Raw genomic sequence first — 14,285 nt, forward strand, 5'->3', positions numbered from 1 at the left:
TCCCAAAAGATCCTTTTAAAATTTTTGTTTCTATTCACTTCGTTATTAGTAAGACAGAGATAAGCATCCACAGTAAGTAAAGTGAGTAAGAAAACAGAGTATCATGACAGCAAAGATAATACAAGCACGACAAAACTCAATTTACTTTCAGTCGAATGCAGTTAGCTACCGGTTCCCCGCCAACATGGGAAGTACACATTTCAAATATTCCCCCCACCACTTGGATCACATACGTAAGGGCATCTCTGGAAAAGGGTAAGCGCACGGTTTTCAGGGCTGGGGAACACGAACCCCCCCCCCCCCCCACACACACACCTGTCGTCGGAGCCGCTGCAGAGGACGCCCTCCCGGAGAGGGGACCAGCGCACGTGGAACACCTTGGCCGTGTGCCCGCTGAACACCTTCAGCGGCTGCTCCGAGCTGGTGGCCACGTAGTAGACACGCACGTCCTTGTCCTCGCAGCCCGTGGCGATCATGTCTCTGAAACGGCAGCCGCGGCGGGTGGGAGGGTGTGAGACACTGGAGGGCGCTTGTCGTGAGGATTTCAAAACGTGCACAGTGCTCACTTCTAGCCCTGGATTTGGTTTCGCCTCCTTGATGAAGTTGGACTAAAAACTGGCCCAAGGGAAAACACAGTTGGCAGACACTGCCCCAATACTAAGTTTCTCTCTCAGTGTTCCCTTTTCATCAGTTGAACTTTTTTATTGTATGCATCTTAGATCAGAGATCATGGCATTTACATTTCTATCTGCTCTTTTTCCAAAATGTGCAGATTTATGACTTCTTGAGTGGTTCTCAGAGCTTTCTATTTTGCCACTATTGGTTCTCAAGAAGGGCCCCCAGTGGGGAGGGATTGAGACATGTTTACTTGCTGGTAAGCAAGTTGCTAATCACTACACACCCTGACTGCTGGAGGCAGAGGAGGGTCTGGGGAAGGGTGGGAAATAGTGATGGAAAACAATACAATAAAAAATAAGGTAAGCCCTGGCTGGTGTAGCTCAGTGGGTTGAGCGCAGGTTGCGAACCAAAGTGTCGCAGGTTCAATTCCCAGTCAGGGCACATGCCTGGGTTGCAGGCCATGGCCCCCAGCAACTGCACATTGATGTTTCTCTCTCTCTTTCTCCCTCCCTTCCCTCTCTAAAAATAAATAAATAAAATCTTAAAAAAGGTAAAAAATAAAAAGTTCAAATTAATAAATAAATGAATTTAAAAAATAAAAATAAAATACTTTTTTAAAATGCACAAACCCAAAACCAAGACCAAACAAACATTGCTGGTTTAGTGGCAAAGGGGTGGCTGGGAGAGAAGAGCGTTTGGATGGAGCAGGGGAGAGTGACTCGTGGCTGAGCGGAAATGGAAACTGAGAGATGAGGAGGGAGGTACGCTGCCGGGGAGACGCTGGCATGGGCTCGTTATGTGTGTAAACTCCAACCGTGTGTCGTGACTTCTTCTGTACTGACTGGAAGAAGTCCATAGATCCATCATTTTGTATAGTATGTATGTGACCAGACTCAGAACACACGTCAAGTTTTAATATTTTAATATGTATATTTTCCACCTGTGATGTGGAAAAGCATAAGATACTTCACACTGTTTTAACAACACCTCAAGAAAGTTTGAGTTGTTAAGTACAATTTATAGCCCATCCGAGAGAGGCGAGAACACAGGATTCTTGGACGTGCAATGAATTTAGGATCAATTGTAGTGGAGGCTCGACTGGGACTAATTGTAAAATCTAGGCTGGTTTCTCCACAGTAAATTATCAGGCTGTTAGGCAGGGTTGTCCTCTCAAGATCGACCACCTCAGTCCCACCTGCTGGGAACCCCGCCAGGCTGAGGCCAAGCATCAGGTGGGGGGATGGGCAGTCAGGGCAGCACAAGACAGTCACACGGATTCCTAAAAAGGAGGGCAGAAAGGTCGCCCTTTCTCTGGCAGAATCCACACCACACAGAGACTGGACTGATTTCCACTTTTCATTCATTGGCCATAAAGCATCAGAAAGTTGTTCTGGAAGAAGGAAATTGATATTTCTAAATCATGTGATGAGCTGATGAAATAAAATGGACATGTAGAGTAAATAAGCAATTCTAACACTAGGTGAGGGGAACATGGCCTAAAAAGAATGATGTGTGTCATTTATGGGAATACCATCAAATTCATGGTTATTTAATACCTCAGAAATGTAATTACTGTGTATTTCAGGAAAAAAATACTTACTTGTTGTTTTGGCTCCAATCACAGCCAAATACCGCAGCCGGGTGCCTGTACTTGTGGAGCACTTTGCCATCGATGGTTCGAATGATGCTGAAATTAGGTGCGAAACATTAATAGGGGAAAACGTGATAAAGATTTCGTTTAAGAGAACAAAGCCAGAATCGTGTGAGTGGAACGTACATATTTTAGGATAGAAGTCTTGTCTGCAAAGCACAGGAACATTCAAAACTCCTGTGCCAACGTTATTACCAATTATGAGTATCTATACTTACATCATCTCTTGATAATTATGGTAATCCATTTATATCAATTTAGAGATGATAGACTTTGATTCAGAAACTATTTCATAGAGAAACTTTCTGATCTAGGAGAAACATAGCTAATACACGTATTTTAAAGCAATTATATAATTAACATGTATTAGATCCTCAGCTTCAAAATTTGCATGTAAAACTCATTTATAATGCTGATCACAGCCACTAACATACCAAGCCCAAGATGTGCAAGTTGCAATATTTCCTTGGCATACTCTAAGTAACATAACTAGAAATTCGAAGGATCCCTTCTCTCTAAAAGGATCCTATATACTTGAACTGCAAAAACAGAAGAAGATCTGAAAGCCTACTATGTGATACCATAATGGAAGGGCTATTGATTCCCTTAGAAAGAAAAAATGTAAGTGTGTGTCCACTGATGTATTACAGGGTTTTAAAGGCTCCGGGGGAAGACCCTCTAGCACATCCCTAAGCCCACCCAAACCTCTGAGGTGAGCGGGCAGGGTGGAGACCCCTGCTTCCAAGCCTTCAGTCGCTGACTGTGGCTCTTCACCAAGTCAGCAGAGCCCTGGAGGTACAGCCTCGAGTGTGCACATCACCTGTCCCAGGTGACAGCACCTACAGCGACAGGGTAGCATTGCCTGATTCCAGACATTTTTAACCCAAAGGCAATTCTTCCCTTCTGTGTCGTGTGTGGGAAACCTACCTTCCCCCAGAGCTGGACAGCACCGAGAAAGCACATGTTTCTGAAACACAGGGTCCAAGAACTTAGCTTCTAAACAAGGGGCACTTCCCATATGAACTATCTTATTCTTCTTTGCAAAGGCTTTTTATCCCTTTCTGGACAACAGCACCTACAAAACTGCGAAGAAGTTTCCAGAGCAGCCGGCATCTCTTGAGCCACTTTGAAACTGAAATGCCAACCCTCACAAATGTGACGAGGATCATTCAGACTCTTGAGAAAAGTCCTCCCAGTTTTGTGGAGGCAATTCACAGTCTGTCAGGCATAATTCAACCCGCTACTGGTTTGTTTGGGTGTTTATTTTTGAATATCACTTCATTATTATTTATTACCAATGCATCACAGCCCCACAGGACATGCGTCGGTGGGCTTGTAAATACTATTTGTGGTAGCTGCACAGATGGAATCTCATCAACAGGTTAAAGTCTGTGCCCCCAGGACACGACAGCTGTGGCCCCCGTGGCCCTTGCAAATGGCGCGGCGACCCCCCCCCCCCCGCACTTACCAGAAGCCGTCCTCACTGCAGGTTGCTATTCGTTTGGAATCTTTATGACTCCAGGCAATGCAGAATATTCCATTTTTTCCGTGCTTCAAAAAAGGCAAAATACCTATCAATAAGAAATAATTCACCCCTTTTTTCTCTTATTTATTTACTTCTTCTAAGCATTATTTTCCTACTAGGAGCTTGCTTGGGATGGCGCTGAAAGAGGCGTTATTGCCAACAGCAGAATGCTGAATACCACACACTTGAAGAACGTTAAAGCTGTCACACTTAAACAACAATAGAATTTTTTAAAAAATTTAAAAGCTAAATCAATGACTTGTCAAAGAAAAAATAAAACATAAATTGGGTGGCTGCTAGGTCTTTTTTTTTTTGTGAACACTAGCTTCTGTGGAGTTAAACCCTGCGTAAGGCCTCTCCCTGCCGACACTGTCTGGAGACGGGAGACCATTCTCTCTCTCTGCCTCCTAACCCAGCGCGGGCTCAGCCGCGGTGGCCATGCAGGAGCCGCTGCAGGCAATTGTTACTATTGATTGTTCTTCTCCATTTCAGAGGACAGTTTTAAGACCATTCCTACAGCAAATAACCCTGTTTATCTGTTTGTCTGCATTCTTGGACTGTGGAAGGGCGAAAGGATCTAGTCACAGCTGCTGTTGTGAGAACTTTTTCAAACACGAGAAACATACGTGGGGATTCCACTCATCCACTAGGTCATGGGTAGATGCAGGCCGATCCCTTTCCACATTTAATTGAAAACACTTCAGTCCTAGGTAGGACTTCAATGGCGGCGGCCGCGCCTTCTCATCCTGCGCTGTGAGGCCGTTTGGCTGCGGCGGTCTCCAGCTGGCTGTGCTTCTGTCTCTGGAGGTCAAGGCGGGGAGGCTTATGGAGACGGACACAGACCTGGAGGTGGTCCCTGCACTCACTCAGCTGGGGCGGAGGCCTCCCACCAGCTTTGTGACCCCACGTGGAGTGCACTTCAGGCTCTTTATCATCCTGCACTTCCTTTGGGGAGGGATATGTAACTGTTAATTTAAGCTCGAATTCTTAACTTTCTCCGTGTCTATTCTCCTAGACGTAAGCGATTTGGATACCGGTCTTAAGTGTGAAAGACACGGATGGGAGCCTGAGATGCCGGTGCCGAGATGCCGGGCCGCCGGAGCAAGGCTGGGCGGCTCTGGTGCGAACGGGCAGATACCTAAGGCCACAGATGCCATGGGAACAGACCGACGGATCTGACATGGGAGAGTAAAATTGTTTAGATTGAGGCTGCAGGTTTCTTGTTCAGGTTCACGTCTTCTCCCATCACGATTTATTGTTCTGGTTGGGAGGGCGGAGAGGGTGGGCTGCACCTAGAGTATCGTCCCGAAGGGGAAGGGGAGGGGTGTAAGCCGGCAGTCGCGGTCGGGAGTTTCCTTTTGCCAGAGCGACACTGCTCACTGGGCTTGGTGACCCCCGCAGTCGGCATTTGTCTCATTTCTCCGTCCCCCAGAAGGGCACGGCTACTAGATCCTCCAAGGGGTACCCAACCATCTTTTGTATGAATGGTTTTAAAGCATTCCATGCATAAACAATTTTCATATCAGTCACATATTTAGTAAACTTTGACAGCAATCATTTGAGAAGGATGAAATTTCCAAATAGAGACCATCCTAGATTCTGCCGGTGCCCCCTGACTCCTCTCTCCCGTGCTCAGTGATTTCACAGTGTTCATAGAGCTGCCTGAACTGCGGCTGGTGGCTCAGCTCCAGGCAGAGGGAACAGCACCGTCTGTGACCCCTCATACAGGGAGGGCAGAGGCTCCGGGGCTCGTCACAGGATAAAAGAATCTAAGACCTGAAATGTGGGAAATGATCCTGGGTTGGCAAAAAAGTCCGTATGGTTTTGTTTTCTGTAAAATAAAAGACACATTTTTCATTTTCACCAATAACTTCATTGATGAGGATATTTTGAGTATGTCAGCTATTTCCCGAATGGTAGAATGTTGATTGTTCTCAATGCATGTCCTGGTTTGATCTCCGTCAACTTCAGCTGGTCTCCCCGACCCTGGGGCATCGTCCAGCGAGGAATCTCCAGCGTGAAACTTCACAAACCACTTCCAACACATTTGATCCATCACAGCCCCTTCTCCACACACTGCACAAACCTTTTTTTATGCAGTTTTACCTTTCTTGAAATAATAAAGCATAATACCTGAGAATGTCACATATTTTCTTCCATCTTCAATATTAAAATGGCTACACAAAAATTCACCAATTTTTGATAAGTTTTCTTTAAATGCATGCTGATATGAAAGCTGTCACAATACAATCTAACAAAATTGTTTCGAATAGAGTTAAAGACAACTAAGTGCTACTAGAGCCATCGTATGGAAAAAAACCACACAACCTTTTTGGCCAACCCAATAGAATCTAACTTCACCGTCTTACAAAGAAGTTCAGGCAATAAAACGATTCTCCCTAACTCAACAGCGAATTAGTCAGCGAATTGGGACTATAATTCGGGACTTGTTCTGAGTTTGATCTTCTTCCAACTACTGAATATTTGCCTACGGCCCCTCCTCAAAGTTGCTCACTCTGTAATGCAACTCTGGGTGGATTCCTGCATCTTAGATTCACCTGCGTACTTCCGAGTTCACTTTGGCATGTAAATGTCCCTCAGTTTTCTTCTCATTCATAGAACATAATGCCACCTGGTGACAACTGTTGAATTAAGAGACTAAAGCATCTAAAAAACAGGGAGCAGTACAAGACATTAGGTTACTTGGCTACCAGCAGACAACATCTTACCTCATTAAAGCGCTGTATCATTTTGCCCTTTTTGACATCCCAAATAAAAGCACCATTTTGGGAAGTTGCTCCAGCAATACAATCCAAATCACCTTAGGAAACAATTTGTTAGGCATTATATGACATGTCTACCACAAATACACTTGTGAAAAAGTAAGACTTGTGGTTTGCAAACTAGTTCTTTACATTTTTTAATATGGAAATCATGAAATGCATGCAAGCCCAGAGAATGGTATGAATGTATCCCTCACACCTCCAACAACGGTCAAAATACAGTAAGCCTTGCTTGGCCTATGGCCCCTGCTGCGTTTCTTTGCTGTAAACCTCTGCCATTACATCATTTCATCAAAACACACTTCAGCATGGGTGTCTAAAAGACAGGGACGCTTTTATTAACATAACCAAACCACCACCATGACCAATAAGAAAAGCATCCAAAATTCCTCGATGTTATCACATATCCAGTTAGCATTTACTTTTTTTGTGACCCTCTAGTAATTTTTTTTCCTGGTTGGGAAAGCATTTATGTGAGCAACGCCCACGAACAAAATCAGTTTCTCCAATAAAAACATCAAACATGCTTTGCTTCTAAGAAATAAGACAATCTGCCCTGGCTGGCGTAGCTCAGTGGATTGAGTGTGGGCTGCAAACCAAAGTGTCGCAGGTTCGATTCCAGGTCAGGGCACATGCCTGGGTTGCAGGCCACAGCCCCCAGCAACCGCACATTGATGTTTCTCTCTGTCTCTCTCTTTCTCCCTCCCTTCCCTCTCTAAAAAAATAAATAAATAAAATCTTAAAAAAAAAGAAATAAGACAATCTGTAGCAGTGAAACTGCCATGAAGCTGGTGATTTGGGGTCCAGGGCCCCAGCCGCCCTGGTAAGGCTATCAGAACAGGGTTTTCTCCTCTGACACAGAGAGGGGTCGCCTGCTCCCTGGGGGCGCACCCAGCGGGGAATTACTCTGGGGTCACTGATTACAGACACTAACAAGGCCCCCAAATTCGAGATTAAACATCCCCGTCCAAGAGATAAGGGGGAAAAAGCTGCACCCTGGTTGTGTGGATTATGTGTAGGTTTTATATGAATATTTTACTCGTGGGACAAGTCAGTCAAGCATTCTACATACATTATAAAGTGAAACCCATTTAGGTGTGCACAATTATTTGTTATAGGGAAATAAATAAGATTCTCCTTTCTCCTTTTTGGGGAGAAAATGCCAGAGATGGCATGGGACACCCCCTTTCTGTAAAGGAAAGCAGGAAGGCGGCAGCATCTTTCTGAGATCAAAGGAAAGGCCCTATCATGGCTAAAAGTCCTTCAATACCACAAGGGCAGAACTGACATGTGACAATATCACACGTGACTGACACGGTCACAAGTGGACTGTGATGGTGTACAATCCTTCATACTCACAAAGCAGCTGTACTAGGAAAAGACATGTAGTCTAACTTTTAGAAAGTAAATATTTAAGTTTTATATATTTGATGAACATGAAAATCTTAAGGAAAACTTTCATGTAAACTGTGTGATATTGTTAAAGTCACAGCGAAAATCAGATGAGTCACAATCCTCCTGATTTACGGTGGCTTTTCCGTGTGCATACAAAAGGGCCCAGACGTCCAAGTGCCTATGTAGGAAGTCTGTTCCGAAAACCCCCAAAGCTGAGCCCCCAAAATATGTCGTTACTAATCTGCCTCTACAAGCCTTAGGAACAAGACGGCGTGGATGGGAAGGAGACCGTGCCACTGAAAACAGAAGTTAGTTAGGACAGCCGTTTCGCTGGAGCCCTGGTGTCGGTGACACCCTCCTCACCTGGAGCCCAGGAAAGGGAGTAGATGACGCCCTCGTTCCCCGGGGACGTGTGCACTGCCGTCAGCGTGTTCACATCCCAGACTTTGATGGTGCCATCGAAGGACGCGGTGGCCAGGAGGCTGGGGTCGGCAGGCTTGAATTTGCAGTCAAAGATGGTCTCGATGTGGCCCTAGGGACGCAGCAGGAAAAGTCACGACGACCGAGGGACATCCACGTTACTCATAAGCAAACCATGATGTATGATCAAGCTGAACCATGGACTATGGCTTCCAAGTAGGGGTGCAAACGCTTGAGGCGAGCATGCCCACAGAACCTGAGCCACTGCAGGGTGGCAAGGTCCCTGTGCTGTTCTCCGTGCACGAATTGGCATAGACCTCGATTTTGTTCCATCTCAGTTCCTCAGATCAACAACTACATATGAAGATGTTCAAAATCCAACTATCAAGCCCTGGCTGGTGTAGCTCAGTGGATTGAGCACGGACTGGGAACCAAAGTGTCCCAGGTTCGATTCCCAGTCAGGGCACATGCCTGGGTTGCAGGCCATGACCCCCAGCAACCGCACATTGATGTATCTCTCTCTCTCTATCTCCCTCCCTTCCCCTCTAAAAATAAACAAATAAAATCTAAAAAAACAAACAAAAACAAAATCCAACTATCAGCTTCAACTCAACACATACATTTTCTGGTTATTTATCATACACAGAATACTATGTTAGACATTTATAACGTAATTAACTATTAATAGTTATTGCGTCATTCTGGGAGCATAATAAAAGACCAAGATAAAACTGAAACTAAAAGTCCTTTCGTGCAAATATTCCCTGTTTGATACCAATGACACACTCCAAAAGAATGTCACAATTTTTAACAGAAGGATAATTGGCATGGTTTCAATTTTAATGAGTCGTGTTCCAAAATCTCCTAAGCAAGTTTCCTCTCTGGAACTCACAACACCTGTTCCCACTGCCTGGTGATTTGGGTCCCAAACTTCCCCCAAATGGAGACCTGGGATGTACCGATACATGCGGGCAGTTGCACCTGCGGAGTGGAAAGGGCTCACTAGGCGCTGTGGGAGGAGCTGGTAAGAATCCTATGCCAGTGGCCTGGGGCACCGTTTGTCATCTCCCCAGACTGGAACACAGGAACTGAAACTCCCACCCCCAGCGGCAGAAACTACAAGGTGCTGGGACCCGGGAGAGAACTAATTAACTCAGGAATGGGGCTCTCCATTCCAACTCCCGCCCCAGAAGCACGGAGGTGCCTTCTGAGTCCTGGACCCTCTGTGACACCAGAAGCACCGCCCACAGGAAGCTGCACAGAGCTGCAGGGGCCCCCCTCTGGAGACGAGAGGGGAATCCCAGAGTTAGGGATGTGGGAGAGGCTGGTTCCCCCTCGATCCCCTGGGTTCAGGGGGCCGCCGGAGCTGGTCTGGTCCTCACGTCCCAAGTTAGGAACAAACTTGGGGCAGGGACTGCCTGGATGTGCATTTCTCTGTGTTAGTTCACGCCTACGCTTCCAAATTTTATTCTCGAAGTTTGAAAAATCACACAGCAAGAACTAAATTGTGAGTATTTCTTCTTCGTCTTCTCATCAGGAGGAATGAAGGGGCAATTTTGGAGCATTTTTCTTCATCTTAATCAAGCAGATATTCATGTGGAAGTACACCTTTTAGAAAGTGTATGAATAGGATTTTTCTTATCCCATGTAATTTGGAATCTGTGGAGATGCCTTATGCATACAACATCAGAGTCAGATGAGATGTTATTTCTAGTCGTCTGGGGTTTGGGTCTGTGTTGGCGGTGAGAGGAATTACAAGGAAAAAGCTCACTGTCCCTTCTGACAGGCAGACACTTTTAAAGGGAGAAGAGCCACTGAAACAATGTGTAATAAAGGAACGTTTGAGTTTTTATTAAATTATAAATTCAACAGAGTTCAAATAAAACAGTTTAATATGAGGACCTACACTCACCAGAAACTCCACTGAACCTAGATTGGGTAGCTCTTCACTAACGTGGATTTTAACATGCTGTTTTTCTCCCTTTCCTTTTATAATCCTTTTTAAAATAAGTGGTAATTTGAAATGCAGAAAAAGTTTGCCACACTGGGAAACATTTACAAAAGGAATATTTTTAAATAAGCTACACATTGCTAAAATATTTTTGCTAATGTTCAATATTTTTATTTGAGGACAAAATTCAATTAGTCCTGAAATAATAGTATTATTAGCTATTTCCCTCTTTTTTTTTTTTAACAAGGGCAATTATAGCTCTAGACTCCTTTCTAAGTTTTTCTAATGAACAAACATTTAACATTTAAAAGTTTCTTAAATGTCAAGATTAGTATAATTCAAACCTGAAGAAAAACAACAGGCAATTTTATAAACTCTAAATGAGGGAAAATTGAGGATGATCACTAGCTAATATTAATTACCACACAATATGACTACATGCATGCATGCATTCATTACAAATGAGCACTTGCTGTGCACCAGGCACTGTTTTAGGTAGTGGAGACAAAGCAGAGAACAAAACCAAACAAAAATATGAGTCTTCAGCAAGGCTTTATTCTACTGTATTAGCGGCTTAATGATCGTAAGGACAGAAGTTGACAGAATCGTAGAGTTATTATAACGCTTCAATAATAGAAACAAATCTTACCACAACTTCATCCAAGCTTGCTCCCTTACCAGTGAGAACACTGAGCTTGGCGTACCTGGCAGTGACGGACTTTTCTTCCTTCTAAGAGGGGACCTGCCCTGCTTCTCCTCCTGCTCCCCAAGCACAGCCCAGTGACCTGACTGTCCAGTGCTGTCTGAAGGGCCAACAGGGCCCACACAGAAGCGGGGTACCCTCTTTTGTGGGGACACTACCAACCCTGCAGAGTGACCATGGTTAGCTAGACATTCCAATTTCCAGGAGTTCCATGCTGAAAATTGGTTTTGCCATCATCCTGCACATTGTTCTAGAACGTTTTCGCCAACCGGGATAGAGAGTCCTGATGTGTGACTGTCTACAAGAGTGTATGTTATGGATATTACTGAGTGAGTAAGAGTGAGCTCCGCGAGCTTCACAAGGCGAGTGCTGGGTACCAGGGGGGGCGCCCACCTACCATGTCCCGCAGGAAGTCCCACTTCCTGGCCCCCAGGTCGTACAGGCCGACGCCCCCGTCCAGGAAGCAGCACAGGGCGTGGCCGGGGGGCAGGCAGAAGGCCCGGGCCCGCGCGCGCGCGGGGGGCGCCGCCTCGCTGGTGGAGGACGTGTAGTGGTTCCTGGTCGCAGGCTGCAGGGAAACTGAGGCAGAGGACGAGGTCAGCGGGTGAACGTGCGCGCCAACGGCTCCCAGAGGCGGGGGCGAAGCCGCACAGCCCAACTCACAAACTAGTTTGTAAACTGTATATATAATCTATGCATATAGGTACTTTTTACATGTGTGTACATATACATATACACACATATGTATAAACTACATATGATTCTTGCATTAATTTAGAAATTAATACACAAAGGAATTTATGAATTAAGAAAGAAAAGCCCTTTGCTTTCTTCTACCCAGAAACAATCCCATTTCCTGCCACAGAAGCACTTGGGCAGCTCTGCTGAAATAGAGGGCGGGGCAAAAGTAGGTCTACAGTTATTCGTATGGGAAAATAATACAGTAATTAATAAATATTAATACAAAAATAAACTGTGTTTTGTCTACTCACAACTATAAACCTACTTTTTTAAAAAGTTACTTTATTGTTGCTCAATTACAGTCGTCTGCCTTTTCTCCCCACCACTCTGTTCCCACCCCCTCCAAACCCACCTCCCCCCTTGCTTCCAGCCTCCCCCTTGGTTTAGTCCGTGTGTCCTTTACAGTAGTTCCTGAAAACCCTTCTCCCCACTGTCCCCTCCCCCTCCCCTCTGGCTATTGTTAGAGTGTTCTTAATTCCAATGTCTCCGGTTGTATTTTGTTTGCTCTTTTCTTTTGTTGATGATGTTCCAGTTAAAGGTGAGATCACATGGTATTTGTCCCTCACTGCCCTGCTTATTGTAAACCTACTTTTGCCGCACCCTGTATATACACATATACACAGAACTGGATATCATTTTGCACAGAGATGTATAAAAGTGCAGGGTGGAGGAATGGATGAAAATTAGTATGTGAGGAATCACAATATATTGTGAATATTTGCTTTTTTAGCTACCTGTAAATTAAAGCACAGAATGATTATTTTTTTAATTAAATCTTCTTTCAAAATCTCGATATATTAGCTGATGTCCCTCTCTGCACAGACAAATACACAGGCATGGGAATTTTTTCTTTGAGAGCTTGTAACTCTCTCCACTAAATGCCCATCTGATGAAAATAGGTACTTTTGACATTATATAATTCACTCCAATTTAGCACCCAAACTAAGAATCATGATCATCTGACACACATCTGCAACCCAATTTTTCTTTCTTCTTCCTCAGGTTTACTTCAACTGCTTATACGCGTCCGTTTCTCCAGCTTCCAGTTACACAAGTGCCCTGAGTTTAGTTACTTTCGGTAAATTCTCTACCTCATATCCTGTCTTTTTGTAAGAAGTTTTTCCTTAGAACATGCATATTCTTTTGCAAACACAATTCAAAATAATGGTACCACTGTAAATTATCAGACCAGTCTATATTAATTTCATACTGGGAGATGGATAAATATTTCCCAAATATTCTCTTTTTTGAGCATATTCCCTTTTTATTCAAAGATAATACAGTAGTCCTTCTTGCATGCATCTGGATAACACCCCTCAGAATCTGAGAGTGACAGGAAGCCCATACTAAAATCAACTACCTACTAATAACAAAAGAGGCATTTGATTCAATGAAAGTGTGCTGACAATCTGGTTAAAATCAATATGATCCATGACTTGTTTTTCTAATATTTTAATTTACTGACATTATGAGTGGTTGTGAACTCTTTATATTCCTCTCTATCTGTAATTCAACTCTGTTTTTTTAGAACTTGGAATGTCTGTATTTAAAATCTTCATTTTCACATAATTTTTCTTATCCATACTTTCCATCATGTTAAAAAGTGGGGTAAAAAACTAGCCACCCACCCATAGATTACTTGAAAGGCATTACTCAAAAATGTCAAGGTTGGCACCTACTTCTTTACATTCTGTGTTTCTCCCTAATGAACGTGGGCTACTTTTCTAATATAAAAAACACGAGAGAATCTGTGCTGATTTTGCCATCCCCTGGTAGGAATCTTCATAGCAACTGAACAGAGAAACAAATGACCACAAAAAATTGAGGGATACGTAAACCACACGTCAGCCTCCGGAATATGAATCCCCAGTCCTGATCCGGTCTCCGGGATTTAGAAGGATTAGGGCTCCGCAGAGAGGCTGAAATGGTGCGGCTTCAGCACACGTGCTGTCCAAGGCTATTTTTTAAAATTTGCTTTTCAGTAGCATATGGCGTTTGCTATGTTCCTATCATTGCATCACTCCTTTCACTTGAACAATATAGTATTTTACTTTAAAATACAATACTTTAAAATAGCAAATTTTGTGGACGCTTTCACTTACATTTTTTTCTTGGAGGAGAATTGAGTATATGTAAGCAGTGGAATCCTGTTTTCTTCAATTTGAAATTATCGATAGGGGTTGTTCTGGAAACACTCCAAACGCGTAAAACACCTACTTGAGAATCTAGTCAGGAGAAGAAGCATCCTGTTAAACACTTTTATTTGAAATGTAAAAGCAATGAAATGTAAAATGAAACTTTATCTGAAATATAAAAAGAATATGTTCAGATATAAAAGTAATGAAAACCTTCTACTTGCAAGACTTTTAGCACGACTAATCGGCATTCATCAAACGGTAAGACTGCACAAAAATGCAATCAAAGAAGAAGCTAAAATGTTGTTCAACCTGAACATGTTTGGCATGCTTTTTCACTCTTTGTTCTATTCGGAATCCTCT

The 14,285-nt window shown here is 43.8% G+C and overlaps 1 protein-coding gene across 4 annotated transcripts in view; it reads right to left on the reverse strand.

Moving 5' to 3' along the window:
• WDR17 (WD repeat domain 17) overlaps positions 1–14,285 on the reverse strand; it is a 78,719-nt gene that overhangs the window by 26,796 nt on the left and 37,638 nt on the right. For all 4 annotated transcript variants that reach the window (XM_036011790.1, XM_036011792.1, XM_028526884.2 and 1 more), the window contains 7 exons: positions 13,890–14,012; positions 11,444–11,625; positions 8,336–8,504; positions 6,524–6,615; positions 3,738–3,820; positions 2,219–2,305; positions 316–480 (listed from right to left, as the gene is read on the reverse strand). In XM_036011790.1, coding sequence (XP_035867683.1) covers positions 316–480; positions 2,219–2,305; positions 3,738–3,820; positions 6,524–6,615; positions 8,336–8,504; positions 11,444–11,625; positions 13,890–14,012 — 901 coding nt within the window. The remainder of the gene's footprint in view (positions 1–315; positions 481–2,218; positions 2,306–3,737; positions 3,821–6,523; positions 6,616–8,335; positions 8,505–11,443; positions 11,626–13,889; positions 14,013–14,285) is intronic.

The sequence above is a fragment of the Phyllostomus discolor genome, chromosome 11 (genome assembly GCF_004126475.2).
Source record: "Phyllostomus discolor isolate MPI-MPIP mPhyDis1 chromosome 11, mPhyDis1.pri.v3, whole genome shotgun sequence".
NCBI lineage: Eukaryota > Metazoa > Chordata > Mammalia > Chiroptera > Phyllostomidae > Phyllostomus > Phyllostomus discolor.